General features: G+C 47.8%; 2 protein-coding genes across 2 annotated transcripts in view; one reads left to right on the top strand and one right to left on the bottom strand.

Annotated features, from left to right (window-relative positions):
• LOC119395570 (sphingomyelin phosphodiesterase) overlaps positions 1–27040 on the bottom strand; it is a 661730-nt gene that overhangs the window by 558536 nt on the left and 76154 nt on the right. Inside the window, exon 2 of the mRNA XM_037662549.2 lies at positions 19178–19369. Within this exon, the coding sequence (XP_037518477.2) occupies positions 19178–19369 (192 nt within the window). The remainder of the gene's footprint in view (positions 1–19177; positions 19370–27040) is intronic.
• On the top strand, positions 11504–12901 carry LOC125758906 (uncharacterized protein K02A2.6-like). Its single transcript, XM_049416680.1, has 2 exons — positions 11504–11832; positions 12564–12901. Exons 1-2 carry the CDS (start codon positions 11509–11511, stop codon positions 12717–12719), a joined length of 480 nt encoding a protein of 159 aa, XP_049272637.1. The 5' UTR covers positions 11504–11508; the 3' UTR covers positions 12720–12901.

Genomic DNA, 27040 nt, shown 5'->3' with positions numbered 1-27040 from the left:
GCGCCTGAATACTGACTAGACGGACAGTTTGCTACGCATGTTCGTCATCATAGACGGCATCTTATACCGCCGGAACATGCGCCCAGTGGGACTGGAACTACTAGTTGTAGTACCCACTCATCTTCGCTCGACTGCACTTCAGTAACTACATGACGTACCAACGGCCGGCCACTTTGGTGTTGCCAGAACGTACGACCGTGTCCGCCGACACGTTTTCTGTCCCGGCCTCTACCGTTCCGTAAATCGTTATGTCGCTTCTTGCGAGACGTGCCAGCGCCGGAAAAGGCCAGCTGTACACCACGCCGGGCACCTTCAACCTATCGACATACCTACTGAGCCTTTTTGCGTGTCGGCCTCGACCTTCTGGGACTTTTCCCACTTTCTCACAACGGTAACAGATGGGTCGCCGTCGCTACAGATTATTCTACCCGTGTTGCCTTTACGAGACCTCTCCCGAGGAGCTGCGCTCAGACGTCGCCGACTTTTTGATACAAGATGTCATCTTACATCACGGCGCTCCTCGTCAACTTATCACGGACCGAGGTCGCTACTTTTTATCCAAGGTAATCGAGGACCTACTTTGCTCTTGTGCAACCAAGCACAAGCTTACGACGGCCTATCATCCCCAAACGAACGGACTCACAGAACGTTTGAAGCGCACGATTACTGACATGCTCGCCGTGTATGTCTCGACTGATCATCACGACTGGGACATTGCGCTACCCTTTGTCACTTTTGCTTACAACAGCTCGCGCCACGACACTGCTGGATATTCGCCCTTTTACCTTTTGTATGGAAGAGAACCAACCTTGCCGTTCGACACGTTCGTACCCACCCCTGCCCACCTCTCCACCGAATATGCTCGCCACGCTATCAGCACAGCCGAAAAGGCCCGTCAGATCGCCCATCGACGTCTTTCGGACTCGCAACTCAACCAGAAATTTACATACGACAGTTGCCACCGTAACGTTTGCTTCAATCCGGGTGACCTCGTTCTCCTGTGATCTCCGTCTCGGCATGTTGCCATGGCCGAAAAACTTCTGCCCAAGTACTCCGGCCCCTACCATGTGCTACGCCAGGTGACTGAGGTTACCTATGACATCGCCCCTCTGGACCCTACGGCGCCCTCTACGTCTTCAAACGTCGTCCACGTCGCTCGCCTGAAGCCGTACCTTTCGCCCACCACCTGCTAACAAGCGCCGAGTCGGCGCTTTCGCCGCCGGAGGTCGATGTAGCGGGGTTGCAGCTATGACTATGATGAGGTGTGCGAAGAAGAGGCAGACGACGTGTCGGTGTTCTGAAAGTAACAACCGCCATCTTGACTGCTGGTCTATCCTGCACTGTAAGTAAGTTATAAATACATTCGCAACAATATACTACATCGAGAGGGTGCCCCTTACCAGCTTGCCAGAATTACGTGCGCGCTTGACACTCACGCGCCCTCTACACTGGTTGCACGACGGCATCTGCTGTGACGGACACAGCAGATGCAGGTGAAGACACGGAGCCTTCCGAGCGCGGCTCTTCATTTCGACCCCACAGTAGTAATCTCCGGAAACTCGTTGAGTAGAGTTGTATACGGTGAGGTAGGTAGTTTCACGAAAGTGGGGCTTAGGGCCGTAGCGTCTCATAGAAAATCGTTGACCGTGAAGCCGGTAATGTTATCCACGAGCCGACAGCGTCTTACATCCACATAAAAGCACATGAAAATGCCTTAAGAAATCGGCTCCTAAGATGGCATAGCGGACGTCTGCTATCCAAACTAGCTACTGTAACCTTCTCTTAAGGTCGAGATCGAGGGTCAGAGACTTCTTTCCGTAAGTTGCGATGACAGAGGAGTTCATCGCTTGTAGAGGAGTTGACTTTGCGCGGAGACCCCAGTCAGCTTTGTAAATAGGAATTATGCTGACTTCCGCTCCAGCGTCCACCAGCGAACATAGCATGATGATTGGCCGTAGTTTCCCGCGTCTTATTGGCGATAGCCCTGAGCGTTTCCCATGCGCCACGAACAGGGGGACACACATCTACGGGCCACGGTACGAACGCGGCGGTGGTCGTAGCATGGGCTCTGCGATGAAAAACTGCGCTCAAGGCAGCAGAACGGTCGTTGTACAGAAGCTGACGTGTGTGGTTGCCGATGTGCACAGGATCGGTCATTGAAGTTGCGAGTGTTTGATAATTCCAGATGCAAGTCGGTGACTTGAGATGCGAGCTCTCTTACCGTTTCTCGAAGAGAATGTGCTTCGGAAACCGGACAAGCACGGGCAGCGTTTATGGCTACTAGGGAAACGTCCGTAATGTCGCCAGCCAGTTCTGCGAGCTCCGACAGGAACTGATGCTGAGCTGTGACGAGAGCCATTCGCAGGTTAGTTGGAAGACGCTGTATAAACAGCTCACGTCATACAGCTGTGTCGAAGAAGCTCGGCTGATTCCCAATCAGGTGGCGAAGGAGCTGGGTTGGACGTCTGTCGCTGAGCTCTTCGTTGTTCAAGAGTTGCCGAATGATCCAATGTGCAGGCGGAACTACACTCTAAGATAAAATCGAGTGTTTGTAGAGTATTTCTGCCACACAACAATAATCGTTATCTGGCTTGCTCGCGTTTCCTTTCTTGAAAACCCAGCTCTCGTCACTTTCCTGTCAAGAATGCTATGTCACGCTGATAACGCGCGCGCCGTTCGTGACCGGGAAGTGACGCGACCGCGGTGATAACGCGAGGAAAGCACGCGAGGTGGATGTCGATTGTTGTTGTGTGGCAGAAACACTTCCAAAGTACTCGATTTTGTCTTAGAGTGTAGTAGGCGCAGAAGTGTCTCTCTGACCGTCTTGTAGGGAGTTTCACCAAAGGGTAGCACGATGATGTCGTATATCTCAGGCATTGCCTGCAGGGGCAACACATAATGGAGTAGCTTATACTTGCGAAATTCTGACGTGACACGGTCAATGCGAAACTTGTTCACAGCTTGAATGAAACATAACGCGGGATCAGGAAGCCATAGCTGCGGTAGTTTTATGCGGTAGTAGCTGCAACAACACTCGTAGAGGGTGCCCGGCCGATTGCAATTGTAGTAAGACCAGGGTTGAGGCCGTTGGCTTCTCACGCTCCTCCATGGAAGGTCCGTTCGTAGTCCGGGTTACCAAGAACTGTAGCACTCTGAAGCACGGTTCAGGAAACACAAAGCGGTGTATTATACGCCTACACAATTGTTCGAACTACTTCTTCCTTCTCTTAAGCATCACTGGAGCTTTAGAGGTCACGTGAGTAGCAGCAAAATTTGTTGGTGCTGTGGCTCATGATGATGATCATGATGAAGTACAACTTAGCTTTTTGTAATGGCTTCGCACCTTTCAAGCTCCTACTCATTACGAAATTCGCATGATGGGACGCCTGGTGCCATTCTACGCTTCTATCACGTATTATCACATCTTTTCACGTGACTGCTTGCTCGACATGACGACTGTACAGGGTCGTTTTCCTAAGCTGTTTCGTGCACTTCGGTGGCTCTTTGCTGGACACTCGAATGGATGAATGGAAGCACTTTCTATGGGTCCAAGAGGTCGCACTAGTTTCCAAGCCCGAAGCGGCCCGCTCCCACATTGGAACCGAAAGGGCTAGCCTTAAGGCCGCTTCGCAGGCCCGTTGTAATGCCCATAGCTGTCCCTCTCATGCGAGACTGCGTAGAGCTGCGTGCGACCGCTCTGCTGTGTTGTCCTTGTCGCTGCGTAATGCGGAGCGACCCAGAGCAGATGATTGAGATCAGTGGTGTCGTTGCATTTATAGCAAGCTGTAGGAGTAGAGAACTCCGGATCATCATCAGCCTGTGTACGCCCACTACAGGGCAAAGGCCTCTCCTATGTTCCGCCAATAAACCCGGTCCTGTGCTTCCTGCTGCCACGTTATACCTACAAACTTCTTAATTTCATCTACCCACCTAATATTCTGTCTCCCCCTCACGCGTTTGCCATCTCTTGGAATCCAGTCAGTTACCCTTAATGACCACCGGTTATCCTGCCGACGTGCTATATGCCCGGCCCATATCCATTTCTTCTTCTTGATTTCAACTATGATATTCTTAAGCCCCGTTTGTTCCCTGACCCACTCTGCTCACTTCCCGTCTCTTAAGGTTACAGCTATCATTTTCCTTTCCATCGCTCGCTGTGTCGTCCTCAATTTAAGTTGAACCCTCTTTGTAAGTCTCCAGGTTTTTGCTCCGTAGGTAAGTACCGATAAGATGCAGCTGTTGTATGCCTTCCTCTTGAGAGATACACTCTAAGACAAAATCGAGTATTTTGGGAGTGTTTCTGCCACACAACAACAATCGTCATCCACCTCGCGTGCTTTCCTCGCGTTATCACCGCGGTCGCGTCACTTTCCGGTCACGAACGGCGTGCGCGTTATCAGCGTGACATAGCATTCTTGACAGGAAAGTGACGAGAGCTGGGTTTTCAAGAAAGGAAACGCGAGCAAGCCAGATGACGATTATTGTTGTGTGGCAGAAATACTCCCCAAATACTCGATTTTGTCTTAGAGTGTAGTGCCATTCATGATTCGATAATGCTTGCCGAATGAGCCCCATCCCATGCTTATTCTTCTAGTTATTTCGCTCTCATGGTTCGGCTCCGTGATTACTACCTGTCTTAAGTAGACGTACTCCTTTACAACTTCCAGTGTCTCGCCACTCCGGATAAGTCTGGAACACCGGATAAGTCTTGTTAATTAACAGCGGGTTCGGATAGGTTGTTGTTTGTATGAGCCTAAGGACCTGTTCTATTTAGTTTACTGTGCGGAGGGAGGCAGCCCCTGCGTCCTAGGTAGAAATGCATGGTTAGCTCGTTGTAAGAGAGGAGGTGATCCCTGCAATCTTAAACCTCGGACAACATCGTGGCAAGTCCTCGTGCAACATTGCGGCAAGATTCGTTGAGGTTCGCGCGAACACCGTTGATTTTGCTGATATGATCAGGAGACGAGATGATCAAGTGCAGTTTGACGACCTTTCCCTCAAGAATTAACAGGACCTGTCTAGAGATGACACTGAAAAATTCTCCGACGACTACCATAGAATCGCTGCGGATCCTGGATCTCTTTGGGTCTAAAAGTGTCAATGCGATGGCTACTTGTTCAGCAATTTCTAATTCTGTGGTGTACGTAAAAGCCGAGTTGGCGAGTGGACCTTTGCCATTCACAAGTACAACCGCGAAGGCTCGTTTGTTGGACATGAAATCCACGTCGATAAGCGAGCATTCTTCAGCCTGTTTCTTAGTTTTTTCTAGCAGGGCTTTGGCTCTGGGTTGCCTTGGTGGCTAGGTGGCTGGCTACGAACACTTGAATGCAACACAGAATTTCTGGGATCGGTGGTGGCTAGGACCCTAAATTTTTATCACATTTCTATTAACCCCTGAGGTACAGGAGAAAACTGGAGACTGAAAACATGATCAATGATGTATTTTGTTTGTGCTGGCCTTATAAAAAGCAAGAAAACAGTGAAAATATAACTGTATTTCTAAGAATAGGCTGGGGCACACACGTCCCTATGTACCTTAAGGGAACCAACAGGCTCAAGTAGTGGTCGATACTTCTTTGCCGTATGGAAGTCTAGAAAACAATTTCTTGCCGCCCTGAAGCAGAAGGGCACTACAGAGACTGTGAGAAAACTTATCGCATGGTTTTCAATTTCCCACTTCGCGCACTCTCCGATTGCAACAGGCGCCTTTGATCATTGCAATAAACAATAAGAAGCCGCATTTTGTAGGCTGTGTCAAAGTTGGGCTCCTCTCTACTCGGCTGAAACTCGCTCTCTGCAAAATGCAGGGCACTTCGAAGTTGCACAAACTAATCAAGAGGCAACACACTGGCAATAAGACTCAGAACAACATTAGGCAATGTTGCCCGATACTTTCTGGGTGCTGGCAACACGTGGTAACTCATAACTGAGTTGGCTCCCAGAAACGTCTTCACTTCTTTGTTGTGAAAGCAATTCCACTTTGTTGTGTGCAGTGCATACTTTCTTTCCCTAATACGTTGGAGATCAATATGTTCAAGTTCTTGAGTGCCGACAAAATTTCAAGGGGTGCGCACACACGCTTCGCCTACAGCCAGTATGCATCAGACTAGCCCACACTCCATCCCCACACGATTTGTAAATCCTCTGGACTTGTAAATAATTACCCGTGTCAATTCTTTGTAGCTATCGTGGCCAGTAAGTCAGAAGAGCTCGGTGTGGCTCGCCATATGCGTTTTTTGGGAGGATTTCTAGGCCCCGCTTTGTTCGAGTGTTTAGCATAAATATCTGTCCCAGTGTTAGGCACGTGTTCGCTCGTAAATTCGAAATGTTCAACGTTGCAGGCTCAGGGCCACCGGTCGGCCTAAGCACTCAGAGAAAACATGGAGCCCAACCAGAACAGACATGCTGAGACTGCCAGCTGTCCTGGCTATACGCGAGCCCGCCGAGCGTGAGCGCGCCCCATGCTGTCCTTCATTCCCCTTTGTTCTTACTGGCAGCCGCCAGCGCCCCCATGACGTCAAGTTGACACGCACTTCCTTCGTCGCTGTCATCGGCAAAGAAGACTTCTTATTGTGACAGAAGAAATCGAAGCTGCTTTCCAGCCATCCTCCTACAAGGCGAGAAGCTGAGGTTAGGAAACTTACGATGGTTAGCTCACGGACGCACAAATAAAAATACGAAGGCATGATGCACTTTTTTCTCGTAAGATTTGCAAAGGCACGATGTCACCACCTGCGTTCACGTGCGCTCATTCAAAGTAGAACCGAAGTTCCGTCACGGCACATAGGGACGCATGTGCCCCAAGTCAGTTTTTCGCCAAATAAAGTACCATATGTGCTGATTAAACACTGCTCCTGCCGTCAAGGTTATTTATGAAGCCTATAAGAACTACTGCTGCAAGTTTCTTACTGATAACACACCACAAGTTAAAAATATTGCAATTAACTCGTCGACTGAAAAACGCTGCGCTCCGGCGTCACAAACAGTGCTTCTGGTGGAATTGGTAAGGCAATGATGCCGACCAAAACATAATGTTCTGTTAAAGCCAGCTTAAACGAGTCGAATGTGTGACTTATATTGTGCGCTCATCGAAGAGGCATTTCTTTAGATACACCATATGTGTATGGGGACATATATATCGGGACATATGTGCCCCGTGTGCCTCAAAGAGTTAAACTCACTAAGGACACGTGGGTTTTTTTTACCTCAAGCCGCATTCTTCAAAGCCATCGTCCGATCAGGAGTAGTTTCGTGAATATCTTTCGGCTTTCTGGAAATCAAGTGATCGTTGAAAGTAATCATTGAGCTTCTGGAAAGCATACGCAATTTGCACAAAAGGATTTCAGTTCAAACTTTTGTCTGAGGGGGGATTGGCGCTTTGTCAGGCATGTAGTTGCCGTTTCGCCACCCCTTCCCATTAAACCACTGGATAAAGATGTATGATGAATGATGAATATCAATGATGAACTTCAATGATGAATAAACTTCAAACTTCAAACTTGAAAATTTTGTGAAGATAAGTTTTTCAAGGTATAATAAGTATTCTCTTAAAGAGCAAGCTGCCAGGATTGGCGGACGTCAGCAGTTGTCAGAAATATTTCTGACACGGCAGCATTCAAGCAATGCGGACGCTTAACCTTTTTGTCTTCATCGTGCAGATTTTACAGCGCTTCACGGCCTTGCTGTGCTATGTCAACGATACAAATGCCATCTTGGCCACGGACACATGGACTGCGCAGGCATTCAACGCACGGACCCTACACATGTCAGATATCCTGCCCTTCGTGGCAGTAGAATCTGAGCTGCGTCACTACGAGGGAACTGGAGTACTCCACCGGCATGCAGGGCCACCACGGATAACCGCGACTACAAAAGCGCACGCACCAAGCAACGCAGGCTATGCGCACGGCAGCATTCAAGCAATTCGGACGCTTAACCCTATCGTCTTCATCGTGCAGATTGTACAGCGCTTCACAGGCTTGCTGTGCTCTGTCAACGATGCAAATGCCATCTTGGCCACGGACACACAGCCACGGACGCTGTCATAACCCAAATTTGTCAGTTCGTCAGCCTAAATAAAACGAGACTTGCTTCGTTTTAGTGTCACCTGCAGTGTCACCTGCAGTTCCAACATGTGGTGTCCGGCCGAGCGCCGCATTTCATCAAGTCGATAAGCGCAGGCGCGCGAAACGAATAAAAGACACGCGCCGCATCCTGCTTGTGGTTTATCGGGACCGGGCCACGCAACGATGAACGTGTGGCAATAAACGTCACTCGCTCCTAGGAAACACGTCTGCTCCTTTTTCGCATGAACCGACGATGACACAGCAACTGGCGACGAAGATGGGATTTGAAGCCGTCGTTCTTCAATTTGGAAGGCAAGTGTTTCCGAAATTCCTTCAGTGAAAAAGACCGTGTTGTTGCAGTGTGCAAAGCCGGTGACTTTCGTCATGACTGAGGCCGAGGCAGCGGGGACGCACTTCGCCGGGAGACTGGGCAAGCTGGAACCTTTCGACGAGTCCGCCAGCGACTGGGCTTCGTACGAAGGGCGCCTTACGTCGTTCCTGTTTGTCAACCGTGTACCCGACAGCGACAAGGTGCACGCGTTTTTTGAGTATCATCGGTCCCAAGACGTACGCGCTGTTGAAGTCGTTAACAGCTCCCGATCTGCCTTCTACAAAGAGTTTCGAAGTCCTCAAGAAAGCTTTGAGCGACCACCTGTCCCCGAAGCCGCCCATGATTGGAGCGCGGGCCAAGTTTCACCGGAGCTATCAAAAGGAAGGCGAGTTCCTATATGAGTATGTCGCCGAGCTTCGTAACCTATCGCAAACGTGCTAGTTTGAAAGCGCGCTTTACGAGTCCCTTCGGGACCGCTTCGTGTGTGGCCTGCTGCGAGAAGACAATCAGCGAGTGCTTTTCACGGAAGATAGCAAGGTAACGTTCCAGAAAGCAGTGGAGCGGGCTCTGGCCGTGGAAGCGACTAAAAAGAGTGCTGCTGAGGCACGCCTTATCAGTCGGCGATCTGCACAAGGTGCGAGCGGAGTCCCAGAAAACAAGTAAAAGCTGTTTTCGCTGCAGTTCGCCGAACCACAGGAGTGAAGCGTACCCACATGTGGACGCAACCTGTTTCAACTGCGACAAAAAAGGCCATATCCAGAGAGCGTGCCGGAGTGGTCGTAAGAGTTCGTCTAAGAAGAAGCCAGGGATAAAGAATATCAAAATGCTGAAGGTTGTGTCGCGGAAAGCTTCGACCCTCAGTCTAAACAGCGTGTTGACGGCTAAGCTCGACCCAGTCACCGTACAGATGACTATCGATGGCGTCTTGCTGGACATGGAACTAGACACAGGAGCGGATGTTTCCGTCATGTCAACGATTCAGTTCCGTCAGCTCTTTCCTTCGGCTGCACTGGAGCCCACTACAGGTGAAACCTCGTACCTACACAGGAGCACTGGTACGACCCCAGGGGGTGTCTTCGGTCAACGTGCAGCACGGCGAGCATTCGGCGCGTCTTACGATCTACGTCGTGAGTCACAAGGGACCACCTCTACTGGGCCGCGAGTGGCTACACGCCGTCCAACTGGACTGGGCGAAAACCTGGAACCTGAATAACATTTCAAGGTCAGACACAACCCATATCAGCGTAAAAAAGAGGCTCGACACATTGTTGGCGAAGTACCAAACCTTTTTCAAAGACGAGTTAGGTACGTTAACGGAAGAGCGCGCCCAACGTTTTCTTAAACCTGATATGAAGCCGAGATTCCTAAAAGCCAGGAATGTTCCATTTGCGTTGCAAAAAGCTTTCGACGCCGAGTTGGCTAAAATGGAGAAACTGGGCATTATCTCGCCGGTTACGACGTCGGAATACGCTACGCCGGAGGTACCGCTAATCAAGCAAGATGGTAGCATAAGGATTTGCGGCGACTACAAGACGACCATTAACCCGTGCCTTGATGTCGACCGCTACCCACTGCCGAAGATGGAAGACCCGCTCACAGCTTTGTCGGGAGGTAAGCATTTCTCAAATATTGATCTTAATCGGGCCTATCAGCAAGTGATCATGTCAGAGTCGTCTAAACAATACCTCACGTTAAACACGCAGAAAGGATTGTTCGCTGTTCATCGACTCGCGTTTGGAATTTCATCCGCACCCGTAATTTTCCAAAGAATAATGGACGCCATGCTGAAGGGCTTACGCGGGGTTTGCTGCTACCTAGGCGACATCCTGGTGACTGGTAAAAATAGCGAAGAATAATTCATGACCCTGGAAGCTGTGTTAAAACGAATTTTTGAAAGAGGCATCCGCGTCAAGAAGGAGAAATGTTCGTTTTTCCAGCAGGAACATCGCTACCTCGGTCACAGGATCAGCGCACAAGCCATCTCGGCAACGACGGAGGATCTTGACGCACTCCTCAAGGCGCCAGTCCCTAAAGACATGCAGCAGCTGCAGTCGTTCCTGGGAGTCGTCAATTTCTACGGCAAGTTCCTTCCTAACGTAGCAACGATAGCGCAACCATTTTTCATGTTGCTACGTAAGAACGCCCCGTGGTGCTCGGATTAGCGCTGCCAGGAATCGTTCGCCAAGATCAAGAGCTTGTTGGCTTCTCCGCCCATTTTGGCGCACTACGACCCATGCAAACCGTTGCAGCTATCATGCGATGCATCACAATATGGTCCAGCCGCGGTTCTTACCTTTTGGATGACGGCAGCACGAAGCCAATCGCTTTCGCATCACCGACGTTGACCGACGCCGAAGAAAAATACAGCCAGCTCGAGAAAGCGGCCCTTGCAATATTATTTGGTGTTAAGAAATTCCATTTCTACATTTATTGTCGTTCGTTCACATTAGTTACCGACCATAAACCGCTTCGACAATCTTGGGCCCAACAACCGGCATTCCGACCATCGCGGCGGCACGTTTGCAGCGCTGGGCTGTGACACTATCAGCTTATCGGTATTTCCTCATCTTTAGACGATCAAGCGAGAACGCTGAAGCCGATTTCTGCTCGCGCCTCCCGCTATCACTTCTGGAAGATGAAACACAAGAACGAGAGGAAACCTTCTATTCATTGCGGTTGCAGTCACGGTGTAAGAATATACTCAGGTGATGACACTCTTCCCCCAACGCATGGGAAACCGCAATCCGCGCGCGTCCAGATAATGTTCCGGTTCTTATCAGATGACTTGCAGAGGGCGCTACGAAAAGCGGGGCAGTCGTCTCCATAGCAACGCGCTTGCTGCTGACAACGTGTATTTTTTGTGCCATTTTGCTGGATAATGTGCATCCGCCAAGCGGCGTCGAGGGGCGAAATCGAGAGAGCAACAGGACAGGGCACGGCGAGAGCGGCGGCGATGACGCAGCACCACCGTGATTCGGCTACTCGCGGGCGCTCTCCGCCTCAAGCCATTAGATGGCGCACCGCTCAACGGACCGACGACCGAACATTTTCTGGCCGCTTAGGCGCGCGCAGTGTCAACACCTGAATATTCTTACACCGTGGTTGCAATCGATGCCAGTTTCGAGCCACGACATTGAGCGAACAGCTCGGGACCCCTTGCTTTGTAAAGTGATGGATTTTGTTAGTGCGGGGTGGCCGTCATGTGTGGCTGAAAAAGATTTGAAGCCTTTTTTTGACAGACGCTATGAGCTCACAGTTCACCAAGGCTGCATCATGTTCGGGATGCGAGTGATCGTGCCGGCAAAATTGCGCAACTTGCTGCTGGACGAACTCCACGAAGGGCACCCAGGCATCGTGAGCAGCAAGCAACTGGCGCGGAGCTACGTGTGGTGGCCGTCCATCGAGGCGGACCTCGAGCATCGTGTTAAGGCTTGCGTAAGTTGTCAAGAACAACGTTACGAACCATGCAAAGCGCCCCTTCATCCTTGGTCTTGGCCAACAGCGCCGTGGCAGCGCGTACGTGTAGATTTTGCTGGCCCCTTTTTGCCCGCAATGTTTCTTGTAGTCGTGGACGCGCACTCCAAGTGGCCAGAAGTGTTTTTTATGCGTTCGACTATGGCGGACGCTACAGTTGACAGATTGAGAGAACTGTTTTCGCGTTTTGGTTTCCCTGAAACCATTGTCACTGATAACGGCCCGCAGTTCATCTCAGAAGAGTTCAAGATTTTTGTCAAAAAAATGGGCTGACGTCACGTACTTACAGCACCGTATCATCCCAGCTCAAATGGGCTTACAGAGCTTTTTGTGCAGACACTAAAAAACGCTTTTCGTAAACCTACTGGAAAGGACACGTTGCATCTGAGACTACAAAAGTTTTTGCTTGCTTATCGCAAAGCGCCTCATGCGACAACTAAGGAGTCACCAGCAAACTTGTTTCTACACCGTCGGCTGCGAAGCCGACTCGATGTTGTCAAGCCTGAGGTGGGAGGAAGGATTGCGTATAATCGATTCAAGCAAACCATGGCTCGCCCACGTCGTGATCATGATATAGCAGTCGGTGACCGAGCGATGGCTCGCAATTATCGTGTCAGACCCATATGGGTCCCTGGCGTTGTGGTGGTACAGTCAGGCCATTTGTCTTTTACAGTTCGTGTAACCACTCCCAGGGGCAGTTTCACCTGGCGTCGTCACAAGTACCAGCTGCTCAGGCGGACCACAGATCCACACCGCGAGGCATCAGGCCAGGAGGGATCAGAGTTCCTGGTGTTTCAGCCCAGCGTCGACCCAATGACATCCTCCGCTCGTACCACGAGTGGTCCTGACGTTTCGCATGAGATTGAGACAGCGGGAGCAAGACGCTACCCAACGAGAAACCGTCGACAACCTGAGAGATATCAAGCTGGAGTTTAGCTTGTTAGAGTAGCAAGTATAAAAGGGGAGGGATGTGGTGTCCGGCCGAGCACCGCATTTGATGAAGTCGATAATGCGCAGGCGCGCGAAGCGATTAAAAGACACGCGCCGCATCCTGCTCGTGGCTTATTGGGACCGGGCCCCGCAACGATGAACATGTGGCAATAAATGTCACTCCCTCCTAGGAAACTTGTCTGCTCCTTTTTCGCATGAACCGACGCTGACACAACACAACACGCACTTGGGATGCATGGACCCATCCCAAAATCCCTGCGGCTGCCGGTTCCTGTAAACACTGCCACGGGGAAACACACTATTGCCTAAGCAGAATGCCGCCTACTGCAAGCCCGTATTCTTGAAACGAAGGCGACAATCAAACACGCCTTGACAACGACATCTCCTTCGCCCAGCGCCGACTTGAGCTCCTGATGAGTTTCACGGCACCCTTCTTCACGCTAACAGCACGGCTGCTGCTACACGTCATAAGAGGTTAGCCTTCCAGGATACGAAGTTCGTCCTTCTTTTGTGAAGGAATTCTCATAGTTCGACATCGCTGGGTGTTCGTAACCTCTCCGTGCAAACTCGAATGGGCAGAAGAAATGCTTCTAAGCCGCGGCCCTAATTACAATATCTGAGCCCGACCAAACATCGGACGGTTGACGTATTCCGTTGAACAAGCAGTGCTTCTTGTTGAGCCAAGACTAGGGGAAGAGGCCCGCTCACGTGCCATTTGGATCGTCTCGAAGGCAACGCGGGCAAGCTCTACGACGCTTCCGGCAGCAGAATGATGTGCGTTAAACGACTAAAGGACAACGAAGACACAGTCATCCTCCCCGCGGATAAGGGAAATGCCACTGTAATCTTGGACCGCGCCGAATACATCAACAAAGTGAACGGGCTTTTGAAACACACATCAACATATCCACAGCTGACGAGGGATCCTACGAGGAAAGTGGAATATGAACTACAGAAGTTGCTCGTGGAAGTATTCCACTTTGTTCCACCCGAAAACAAGAGTCTGTACTACAAGCTGCTCTGCCGCAATGGCTCGGCCCCGGCCCTGTACGGGCTTCCCAAAATTCACAAGCCCGACGTCCCAGTACGGCCAATTGTGGACTGCACACGCTCACCGCTGTGCGAACTGTCGCGTTACCTGCACCGTGTCCTGCGACCGCTAGCGGGGCTCACCGCAACTTTTGTAAAAGACTCCTCTCATTTCATTGAACAATTAAGAAGTGTGCACCTTGAAGATGATGAGGTTATGGTATCATATGACGTGAAGAAACGTTTACTTGTGTGCTCGTTGACTATGCTGTGGAATGCTGCAAGAAACTTCTTGAAGCGGATTCTCCTTTACCCCAGCGTACGCCTTTTGAAGTTCAGGGCATCTGCCGCCTTTTGAAGTTCTGTCTTGAGAATACATACTTCGTCTTCAACAAGCAATACTTCAAGCAGGTGTTCGGAACAGCAATGGGCGCATCCGTGTCCGTCGTTTGCGACAACATTGCACTGGAGGATCTGGAATGTGCCGCTCTGTCCTCATTCGCGACGCGACCAAGGCTTTTTCTAAGATACCTGGACGATTGCTTCTGTATCATCCGTCGCCAACACGCAGCACAGTTTCTCGAGCACCTGAACTCTTTCAAGGCGAGCATACAGTTCACGGTGGAAGAGGAAATCAATGGACAAATTCCTTTTCTTGGCGTCCTCGTGGGGAGACCCTCTGGCGGCTTAAATACAAGCGTGTACAGAAAGCCCACGCACACGGGAAAATACCTCAGCTTCGACTCTGCACAGCCCATCGGACAAAAGAGATCCGTTGCAGCGGCACTCCATTCCCGGGCATTCCGCGTCTGCTCCGGCCCTACGAAACGTAAGCAAGAACTGCAGATTGTGAGATCTGTTAATGAACGGTTACCCTAATCAACTGCTCAGGACTCAGGAGCGCAATGCAACTAAGCTCCGCCGTGAAACGGCTAAAGAAAAAGAAAGGGCGAAGCGCGCAGCGATTTTTTACGCAGCGGGAACAAGCGAGGCGCTTGCAAGAACTTTCAAAGGCTATGGTGTTCAAATAGCCCACGTGCCTACCGGAAAACTACGACAACAGTTTGTTCTCGCAAACGATCCTTTGAAGCGCACGGACTTCCCGGGAGTTATCTACAAGATACCGTGCGGGAAATGTGACGCGTCGTACATCGGCGAGAGCGAGAATTTCAAACGGCGTTTGAAACAACACCAAAATGACGTCGCCAAGGGCCACACAACTGCGAATTCCTTGGCGGAACACCACAATCAAACTAGCCACAGTATTGACTGGGACGCAGCAGCTATCATCGCAACGGAAAGACATATATATGCCCATCTGCTTTTAGAATCATTTAACATTCAGTCGACTAACCGCACGATCAACAGGACAAAGGGCAATCTACCAGAAATATACACCCGCACGTTGCGCCACCTGACATCTTCATTGTGATCAAGGGACCCGTACGGGCCCCGAAACGTCAATGCCTTTTTGTTTTTATTTTAACCTGGGCGAGTGTATGTTTCCTCGCCAGACGACTAGTATGTATGTTCCCTCGCCAGACGACTGTTCGTCAAACGCTTGACTAAAAGCATCTTATCAGTTGGCGACGGCTAGCCTATGCTTGACGTCCTGCGAGTAAGAAAACCATCACGCTGGCCTATGCTGAGCGTCGAGGTTTTCTCGATAGGGAAAACAGCACGTACAGGCATAAGCGTGCGCAGGGTTCCCCTTCAGGGGGGGCGAAGGTTCGTCGCAGCGCCCCCCTCCCTATTATGTCAATGTATGCGGCTGCCTTTGCGCCCCTCTTCTCGCCCCCCCCCCTACAATGTATAGGGCTGACTTTGCGCCCCCCCCTTCTCGCCCCCTTGCCCCCCCCCCCTGCGCACGCCTATGCGTACAGGGGTGGTCAAATGTTCCCAGGCCGCAACGCCCGGCCGAGGAGCAGCAGCTCGCTACTATCGGGGTGCTATCATCGCAATCACTCCTTGCCGCACGCTGGCGTCGAGCGTGTGCGTGAATGGGGGGGGGGGGGGGGAGGAGGGAGTGCATCACTCTCCCTTTCTTGCTCTCCTTGATAAGAAAGCGACGTATAAACTTGGTGCGTCATGTTCCCTCACTGTCCGCTCTTCGGTGTTTCACTATTGTGCAGCGTGTAGCGAGGCGGCAGTCTTCCGGAAAACTGACGCATCATCATTGCGGCCACATTTAGCTAGGCACCATATACATTACCGCGGTTTTCGGCTGCCTGGAAAACAATATCTTGCGTTTAACTTTCCATTGGCACTGCGGTGGTTCTATCAGCCGTCTGCGCAGGCCAATTCGCTGCATACGAGCATGGTCGAAGCTCGATATGTATTCAGAAGAGCTTGTGTTTGGGCTAGTTGGAACACCTTAGTGGAATAAGCAGCGCTGCACACTAGTAGTTCATACCTAGCTTCTTATGACATACAGCAACAAAGAGAGAGGGATGCACCCCCCTCCCTCCACGCACACGCTGGACGCCAGCGTGAGCCAAGGCGTGATTGCGATAGCAGCGCCCCGATAGTAGCGAGCTGCTGCTCCGCGGCCGGGCGTTGCGGCCTGGGAACTTTTGACCACCCCTGTACATCTACATTTCGAATTACCCGCCGTGGTCATTTCAGCCCATCAGGAGCTGACGCTGCGTTTGCTGAAGACTTCCTCGCTTACTGAGTTTCGTTTCTGAGCAAAAGAAAAACGTCAGCTTTTCTCGAACTGCAGACGGTTTTTGCTTTGTTTTTGAAAAACTGACGTCGTCTTCTCCGAAACTACAATCCCATGACACTTCCTGGCCTCCGCCGCAGCAAGCAGTTTCCTTCTGAAGAGCTTTTCTTTTTTTGTCGAAGAGCTTACTTTTAAGAATTTCTGAAAGCGTTCGCTGAAGCACCCTGTGTGTAACGAACAAAGTAAATAGAATAGCTCGGACCTGCTCTAAGGTGCTACGTGATGCCAGCAGGCACAAAAAGTGTGCTCCACACTCGCCATCATGACTGCGAGCAGCGCTGATTAACACTCTTAGGTTTAAATGCGCAGATGTACCCGATAAAGTGGACGGCAGTATGTGACCGCCGCCGTAGCTCAATAGGCAGAACACCGGACGCGTTATTCGAAGCTTGCAGGCACGGTACCTGCCGGCGGCAAGTAATCTTTTCGTCCACTTCAATTTCCTCTCATTTATACCACAACCACTACAACTATCGTTGGCTTCGTTGTCTGTTGCTTCTCATTATTGATGCGCGACAGAGGGAGTTGCGTGGACAGAAGCATGTTAGAGAACTCAAGGCGATAAACATTGTTCCGGTGCCAACACTACGACGTGTGTCACATTTATATGCAAGTTTTCCACCCCGTTTTTACCATGTTTATGTACTTCGGTCCTGCCTGGTCCCTTGGTTGATTAAACTCTAATGTTGTATTAATTCTGTTAGCAATTACTTTTGTGAATAGCTTGTAGACAACGGACAGTAAGCTGATGGGCCTGTAATTTTTCAGGTCCTTGACGTCCCCTTTCTTATGGATCAAGATGATGTTGGCATTCTTCCAAGATTCTGGTATCCTCCCTGTCGAGAGACACTTCGTATACAGGGTGGCCAGTTTCTCTAACATAATCTCTCAACCGTCTTTCAACAGGTCCGATGTTACCTGATCCTCACCAGCGGCTTTGCCTCTTTGCATTCCCTTTAGAGCTTTCTTTACTTCTCCTGTTAATACTGGTGGGATGTCAGATTCCTCTGGGATATTACTGCTTCTTACGTTATCATCCTGACTGTCTCGGCTGCTGTACAGATCTCTGTAGAACTCTTCCGCTATCTCAACTATTCTATCCATATTGGTTGTGACCTTGCCATCCTTGTCCCTTCCTTGGTTTAATCAACCAAGGGACCAGGCAGGATTTCGTACAGGCTTCTCAACAATAGACCATATTCATACTATCAATCAGGTGATAGAGAAATGCGCGGAATACAACCAACCCCTATACATAGCCTTCATAGATTACGAGAAGGCATTTGATTCGGTGGAGACATCAGCAGTCATGCAAGCACTGCGGAATCAGGGCATCGACGAAGCCTATATAAACATAATGGAAGAAATCTACAGCGCATCCACAGCCACTATAGTCCTTCATAAAGAAAGCGACAGAATCCCAATAAAGAAGGGCGTACGACAGGGAGACACGATCTCTCCAATGCTATTCACCGCGTGTTTACAGGAGGTTTTCAGGGCCCTAGATTGGGAAGAATTAGGGATAAGAGTTAATGGAGAGTATCTCAGTAACCTGCGCTTCGCTGATCACATTGCATTGATGAGTAACGCGGGAGACGAATTACAGCTCATGATTACTGAACTGGATACGGAAAGTAGAAGAGTAGGTCTGAAAATTAATATGCATAAAACTAAAGTAATGTGGAACAATCTTGGCAGAGAACAGCGCTTCGCGATAGGTGGCGAGACGCTGGAAGTTGTAAAGGAGTACGTCTACTTAGGACAGGTAGTAACCGCGGAGCCGAACCATGAGAGTGAAATAACTAGAAGAATAAGGATGGGATGGGGCTCATTCGGCAAGCATTATCAAATCATGAATGGTAGTCTACCACTATCTCTCAAGAGGAAGGTATATAACAGCTGCATCTTACCGGTACTTACCTACGGAGCAGAAACCTGGAGACTTACAAAGAGGGTTCAACTTAAATTGAGGACGACGCAGCGAGCGATGGAAAGGAAAATGATAGGTGTAACCTTAAGAGACAGGAAGAGAGCAGAGTGGGTCAGGGAACAAACGGGGGTTAAGGATATCATAGTTGAAATTAAGAAGAAGAAATGGATATGGGCCGGCCACGTAGCACGTCGGCAGGATAACCGGTGGTCATTAAGGGTAACTGACTGGATTCCAAGAGAGGGCAAACGCGTGAGGGGAAGACAGAAAATTAGGTGGGTAGATGAGATTAAGAAGTTTGTAGGTATAACGTGGCAACAGAAAGCACAGGACCGGGTTGATTGGCGGAACATGGGAGAGGCCTTTGCCCTGCAGTGGGCGTAGACAGGCTGATGATGATGATGATGATGATGTACTTCGGTATTTGTGAACACCTTACGAACCTTCCTTGGATATTGTTTAAGGGACCAGTACTAACACATACATAAAAGTGTATTAAAACAAATTATTACTTAGCAATTACCCCAGCAACATAATATTACGGCCGAGCTCTTAAAAGATATATTAACGAACAAAAATGCGAATCAGGTGAAACAGCGCCTCGTTTCCTCTCCAGCGCTACAAGAGTCCGGTGAGTACATGGTTTCGAAGCGCATCGCTATAGTGGTTACCTTGAAGAGCTGGACGAGACCTGCACACACGCGAGGAGTTTCGATGCCCAGGGTTCCGCAGCCTTCTCGCAGCAAGGCGGTAATGACAGACTCCGGCAAGCCTTCGTGTAAGTACCCTCGTACCGCGGTTGTGGACAGCTTGCAGATGCCGCAGTAGGGAATGCCATTGCTGGTAGTCAGTGATGCCGCGTCCTGCACAAAGTTTTCAGAGTTATATTACTAAGTGGGTGTTTAAGTGGGCTGATTATGTTCAACTCCGCGAAATGTATAAGAAATCAGCCACTGAAATTTGATATTGCTACGCAAACGGGACGGCGATTGTAACTTTTTTTCGAATGTCTGCCCTTAGGCATAATAATTATTGATTCAAAAATACTCATACAAATTTGCTTCGTGTATGAAGTCAAGCAATGGGCGGTGGTGAGGTCCACGCATCCCTGTTGGGCTGGCGCTTACCCCATCCCTGACCACCCTTTGGGCGCAAAAGTACAGCGTCCCGTATGGTACATCGCGCCCATTTTGCGACGCCCCAATCCGCGATCTAACTGCCACACACCTATTGTGGAGTCGCACAGGTTTACAATTAAACTGTCGTCGTCACCTCCGTGCAACAGGCCTCAGGCCTGGCCGACCACCCGACCTTGACCGCTGAATATTATGGTAATTCGATGGATAAGTTGAAGTTGAAGTCTCTTGTAAGGTGGGATGTATTGTACAATTTTAGGAACCCATGAGAATTGTTAAAGGGCCCCTAACGGCATTAGTACTATGAGTAGACAGCATCCAAATGGAACGAAGATATCGTTGCAATAGCAATTTGGTATTTGGTTGTTGCCGCTGACTGTACTGCAATGCCTTCCGTGTGTTCATCTTGTACCAAGCCCGTCGAGGGCAAATTCCTGGTGTGCCCAAGCTGTAAAGCAAGCTTTCGCCTAGGGAAAAACTGCTCCGCGTTAACAGACACTGCTTATATTAAAATTTCTAATGTTAAGCGTGAAGAGCGGGCATGTCAGGCGTGTAAGTTTAGTATGGGTTCGGGTGATAGCGATGGCTCCCTCGTTCCCCACTTTTTTACTGTTAATACCACACTGGACCAGCTGACAGCACTTGAGATGCTTGTGTCGAAAGTGGAGGACCTGCTCTCTTTCAAGGAAACCTGTGAAAAGTTGGCGGACACTGTGACAGAAATTGAAACGTCTATTGATTTGCTGTCGTAAAAATATGAGTCCATGCTCTCTACTGTGACTTGTAACCAAGCCGAAGTATCTCATCTAAGAGCTCAGGTGGAATGCGTTTGCGTTACAGTTGCCCGTCAAGCTGAAGTTGTTGACAGTACGACGGTGTAAACAAATGAACTAGAAAAATATAGCAGACGTTGTAACATTGAAATTCATGGTCTCATTATAAACTAGGTGAAAACCTTTGGTCCTTCCTTGGTGACTTAGCTGGACGTTTGAACCTAGCAAACTTTCATGCTGATGAAACATGCAGGGTATATCGTTTGCCAACCCATGATAAATCTATCCCCAGCCCGCCCATTCTTTTGCAAGTACAGACCACTTGAGTAAAAGAAAAATGGCTTCGAGCTCGAAATGGCCTTCGTGATCTGGCCCAGTTTCCTCTTTTGTTCATTAACAAAAACTTTACACGGATTAACCGAGAGCTCTTCCCATTGGCCCGCTCGAAAGGAAGAAAAAGGCTTCGTGTAGACGAGAGACGGAAAGGTGCTGGCAAGAAAAGCTGAGGAGCACCTACCATTCGTATCGAAAAACTGTGGGACTTGGATAAGCTTGCGCACACATGGCGAATATGGAAAGTATCACCTGCACCGACTTTACGAATGCAGCTAAATTCCTTTCCGATGCCTCATCTGACGGCTTTACAGTATCGCACATCAATATTCGTAGTCTTGGGAAACACTAGAATCAGTTCCGTGCGATCACTTCATCATGTCGCCTAACTTTCGATGTTTTCGTCCTTACTGAAATGAACATTCCATCCGAACATTTTTCACAGTTTGCTCTGCCGGGTTACCAAGCCTTTTCGTACACACGCCCAACAAGAAAAGGAGCAGTCGTTGCAGTTTTTATAAGCAGCTTCACAGTTATCCTTTCCCTTTTCACAAGCTGAAGTGTTAGCACTGCGATTGAACACGCCCTCTTTTTCGGTGACCCTCTTATCGGTGTACCGGCCTCCCAGTTTCAATGTGCGGCTTTTCCTGTCCGAACTTGAGTCCACACTATTACCCTTATCGCTAGAAGAGCATGTGTACATCGTAGGTGACGTCAACATTGACCTTTTGCGTTCCACTGGTGGCTTCGTTGCTGATTATCTAGACAGTCTTCAAAATGGGGCATAGAGTCCCGAAATAGATCAAGCCACTCGTGAGGAATTTTTGGCTGGCGAGCTCGTCAGGTCATGCATTCACCACGTTTTGGTGCATGCGCAGAACCTGCTCACAAAAACCGCATTTGTGCAGACGAAGCTTGCTGACCATTGTTTTGTTTCTAGCTCAATCAGCTGTCCACATACGACGACGATAGCAACCGATACAGAAAACTAATTTCAGAGTTAGATAAAAAAATTCAATAGGCTCGTAACTCATTATGACTGCAATTCGTTTTTGTCAATAATGTCTCCTGGTGATCTCTATGATAAGCTCGTAGAAGCGTTCCTAAGATTATAAGAGAGTGCTACGCGAACAATACATATTAAGCAACATAACTTGGATAATAAATGGATGTCATCACGTTTATTCGCTGCGATAAGATAAAAGGACTTGCTTTGGACACAATGTAAGCGTTATCCTAACTTTTCAGACTTGCGAGTCAAATTTAAACAAATCAGAAATAAGCTTAATGCTATGATTCGCTCGGCCAAACTAACCCATTTCCGAGCTAAATTTAAGGGTGCCAGTAAGAGCAGTAAAAAAACCTGGGCTTTAGTTAACTCTTCTAAAGGCGTAAACACTCACGTCAATATTTTGAATAACTTTTTTTGGAGTCAAGCCAATAGCGCACAGGACATTGCTGATAAATTTGGAGGAGGGAACAGCACGAAAACGGGACGAAGAAAAAGTGACCACACAACACAAGCGCTGACGGATAACTGTGTGTAAGTTTATTACACCAGATTTTTCGTGCATTTCATCATTTGCGCACGTGATGCTTGTTTTTGTTTTGTTTCTTTTATGTATGTTTCTCAGCCATATCTTACGGTGTATTAAACTTACACACAGTTGTTCGTCAGCGCTTGTGTTGTGTGGTCACTTTCTCTTCGTCCCGTTTTTGCGCTGTTCCCTCCTCTGCATCATGTACCAACTGGCCCCTCAGAACACCCTTCTGTGATAAATTTAACAGCTTTTTCTCTCCGGCAATTAAAAACACAATCTCTCAAGAGGACTTACGATCTATCATTTTCAGTTTAAAGTGTAAAAAATCTGCTGGTATCGATAACTGATAACGTACACTTGAATGCACCCATAAAGTTCTGCTAGCACTACTAAATCGCATTATTGCTGGTGGAGAAGTTCCCATAAACTTGAAAACAGCAATATTTATACCTCTACACAAAGCGGTGCGCGTGATAAACTTGAAAATTACCGTCCCGTATCGATTCTGCCTTCTATAGCACAAATACTAGGAAAACATTTGTTGTTAGCGACGACAAGCTTTCTCGACAGCCACAACATTTTATCGCCCTGCCAGTATGGTTTTTGGCAGGGGAAAAGAACTCAGACGCTATTGGAAGACTTCTCTGATGAGTTGTACGCAGCGTTCGATGACAACAAGGTTGCCTCTGCGCTCCTTCTTGATTGCAGCGAGGCTTTTGATAGTGTCCATCATACCTTGTTATGGGATAAACTTTTTCAGTTCGGGTTTAGGGGTGTTTTCTGGTCTTTGTTGGCAAATTTCCTCCAAGACGGGCGTCAACTAGTATCGGTTGGGCAATCTCGTAGCGCGTTCTAAATCAACAATACCGGCGTTCCGCAGTGATCGATTCTTAGCCCGCTGTTATTCAATATATTTGTAAATGACCTTCATAGCGCGATACCGGTTTCTCTATATCAATACGCCGATGACACGGTGATCTTGACGTCTGCAAACAACTTTACTCTTTTGCAGTCAGCTGCCACTAAAGCCATGGATTGGTGTCGAGACAGCCTTATTAATATAAATGTCTAAAACTAATCTAATCTGCTTCCATAATCCATTGAAGAAAGTAACCCTTTACTATCCTTTGATTTTGCATTGTTCACATTCTTCATCCTGCTCTTGTCGGTCACTACAGTATTCATCTGCTGTAAAGTGCCTTGACTTATACATTGATAGCGACCTTTCCTGGAATAGTTCTCTGGCCTATGCTTGCAAAAGACTTCGCGCTGTGTCATGCCTACTATATAATATAAGATACTACGTGCCGTTTTCAGTAAGATGATAACAGACGCTTTAGGCTACAGTATACTGCGTTATGGACTAACCATTTACGGGCACTGGGCTGTACGATGGCACAATAGATTAAATAGAATACTACGTTCCATGTTAAAAATATATCTTATGACCTGAACAATAATTCTGTGAGAGACAATTTCAAAATGCTGTTAATGCCGAACTTCAATGATCTCTTAATGCAAGCGGTTGTCTTAGAACACTTGTGGTCCAAATTTTTCCTCCGTATGTCACTTCCCGTTCTTTAAGGCCCAAAGTCCGTTACTGGAGGCCACGGTATTCAACAAAGTATGGAACTAGAACACGAGCCCATTATGGTTCAACGTATTTCAACGTACTATCCCCTCCCCCAGCATTTATCGCATACAAACAATATACAAATTAAATAAACTGCTACGGCGTATCTGTCTGTAAATATAATGCATGTCTGGTGTTATTTCATATGCACTCATTTGCAAGCATGCTGCTTAACAATCATCTAGTGTGGTACTTTGCTCAAGAAACGTCGCTGTATTTCTGTTTTTCGCTTACTTTCAATTTTTGTAACTATTGTATAATGGTAATAACTATCACTTGTATGCCCTGTTGCTTCTAATCTAATGTGCACTTGTCCTGTCATCGCTCTTATGCCATGAACTACAACCATGTAACGCGTTCGGTTTGTTTTGCTCTCTGCCAGGCTCTGCCACTCAAGCCACCAAGTGGCTTTCGCAGGCCTAGCCACATGTACTGCGTTATTTGAAGAAATAAAAGACATTATTATTGTTATTATTATAATTATTATTATTATTATTATTATTATTATTATTATTATTATTATTATTATTATTCCGAATGGTGCAACGGTAATAACCTTTCTCTGAATACCTCGAAGACAAAATTCATGTCTATCACTCGCAAAACATGTAGCGTGTCATTTCAATACTCTGTTAATTCTGTGCCATTATGCAAGGTTTATGAAATCAGTGATCTTGGTGTTGTTGTTGACAGCGCGTTAAACTTTTCTTCTCACGTTAAGCGTGCTGCTATGCGGGGCCTTCGTTCTCTCGGATGTGTTTGTAGAATATCTCGAGAATTCAGGTCTTCTGAATTCTGAATTTCTGATCAACATGGTTTTCTCGCTGGCCGCTCAACTACCACAAATCTTGCTAGTTTCATGACGCAGATATCCAAACCTATTTCTCAGAGAGGACAGGTTGACGTAATCCACTGTGACCTGAGCAAGGCTTTTGACGTAGTCAGCTACACATTGATTATGGTCAAACTTCCGCACTCTGATGTTGATTTGTCGGTTGTGAATCTCCTGCAGAGCTATCTGCTCAATAAATAAATGGCCAAACGTCTTCTTTGTATAAAGTGACTAGTGGGGCCCCTCAAGGGTTGGCATTAGGCCCACTCCTATTTTTAATTTACGTTAATGAGGTTTCTTTCGCCATTCGTAATTCTTCCTTCCTCTTGTATGCCGATGAAATCAAGATTTTTAAGGAAATTCATTCAGTTAACGACTGTCGCTTGCTGCAGACATAATTGCGCTCTTTTTCCGAATGGTGCAACGGTAATAACCTTTCTTTGAATACCTCGAAGACAAAATTCATGTCTATCACTCGCAAAACATCTAGCGTGTCATTTCAATACTCTCTGAATTCTGTGTCCTTATGCAAGGTTTATGAGATCAGTGATCTTGGCGTTGTTGTTGACAGCGCGTTAAACTTTTCTGCTCACGTTAAGCGTGCTGCTATGCGGGGCCTTCGTTCTCTCGGATGTGTTTGTAGAATATCTCGAGAATTCAGGTCTCCCATGGCCCTCCACAAATTTTACGCGGCAGTATGTCTTCCACAACTTGAGTATGCATCCGTGATATGGAATGGCATTGCTCAATCCAGCGGTAACACCATTGAACGAGTCCAGAAAAAATTCCTCAGCATATATAACCATCGCTTTGCTAAAAATGACTCTGGATCACGTTCAAATACTGTTGAATTATTATCACTGCCATCACTTCACTGCCGACGAAATCGCTCTGATCTCTTATTTCTTTACAAGCTAGTCCACGGTATCATATCCTGCGCTGTACTTCTCAATTGTGTAAATTTTCGAATTCCGCGTAAGTTAACCAGAGAGAACAGACCGTTTCATGTTACCGCCTGCTTCTTCCAACACTCTACCGTTCACAGAATACAAAGTCTCCATAATGTTAATTTTCTTGATCTTGACGTTTTTCATAGCCCACAATCATTGTTTTTATCCGAGCTTTGCACTGTTTTGACATAGTGTGGCACAATGTACAAACTCTTCCCTTCTCAGTCTTTCCACATAGTTGTATATATGCGATCTAATTTTTTATTCCCCGTCAATATTTCTCGTGTTGTCTTATTTTACTCCTCCGCTTTTGTGTTCACTTCTCTTTGTCTAGGTGTTTTTGCTCTTTTTATTTCTGAAAACTGTCTGTATTGTATTGTTTATTTTTATTGTTTTTTTTGCGTGCGCAAGCACAAGGACCTTACGGTTGTTCCTGGGCACGTTAAATAAATGATTGATTGATTATTATTATTATTATTATTATTATTATTATTATTATTATTATTATTATTATTATTATTATTATTATTATTATTATTATTATTGTTGTTGTTGTTGTTGTTGTTGTTGTTGTTGTTGTTGTTGTTGTTGTTGTTGTTGTGAATAATATTTATACGCGCGCTGGCGACGAACGCAGCTGAAAAAGACACGGAACGACCGGCCATCACCGTCGCACGGAGGGCGCATGCGATAACATCAGCCCGCGTGCGAGGCCTGCCTTCGATTGCACCTCAATCAGCGAGAAAACACCCCGTCGGTCCTTCGTCAGGCAAAGAAGCATGAAGGGTCGCCGAGTGCCGTGCTGGGCAGTACCGAAGATACATGCATCTTAGATACTAGCTTAGGTACTCTTTGGATATCTTGTATCTGTATCGTGATACGTCTCACAAGACGAGTGTCTGTATCTGTATTTCCGATGCGTTTTGTAATGTATCGAGTATCTTAAGATACAAGATATTGCTATAGCAGTAAAGCACCAAGTCGGGCTCGTTGGTTCACATTCATTTTAAATTCATATTGAAACAGCGCAAAAGACGTGGGACACAGAAAGACTTGACAACACAAGCGCTGTGTTGTCAGCGCTTGTGTTGTCAAGTCTTTCTGTGTCCTACGTCTTTTGCGCTGTTTCAGTATGAACGCAAACCAACTAGCTCAACTCTCCCTTTTGCTGCATTCATTTTAAAGCCTAATGACGCGCTAGTAAACACGGACACGTCCTGTCTTCCTTCGTTTAAAGACGATATTCTTTCTTGGGATACTTAAACGCAGAAATTTTGGTCTGTTTGTCTTTCTGTTTGTCGGCACGTCCCTCGAATCAGCCACTCGGCTAAAGTTC

This window comes from Rhipicephalus sanguineus, chromosome 6 (genome assembly GCF_013339695.2).
Source record: "Rhipicephalus sanguineus isolate Rsan-2018 chromosome 6, BIME_Rsan_1.4, whole genome shotgun sequence".
NCBI lineage: Eukaryota > Metazoa > Arthropoda > Arachnida > Ixodida > Ixodidae > Rhipicephalus > Rhipicephalus sanguineus.
Note: the sequence above shows the minus strand (reverse complement) of the source record. Positions and strands in the feature narration are given on the sequence as shown.

Excerpts from the sequence above, each read along its gene's own strand:
- LOC125758906 (XM_049416680.1), top strand. The coding sequence starts at position 11,509 with ATGCCAGTTTCGAGCCACGACATTGAGCGAACAGCTCGGGACCCCTTG. Across the intron at positions 11,833-12,563 it reads AGCATCGTGTTAAGGCTTGC|GGGCAGTTTCACCTGGCGTC; the intron begins GTAAGTTGTCAA and ends AACCACTCCCAG.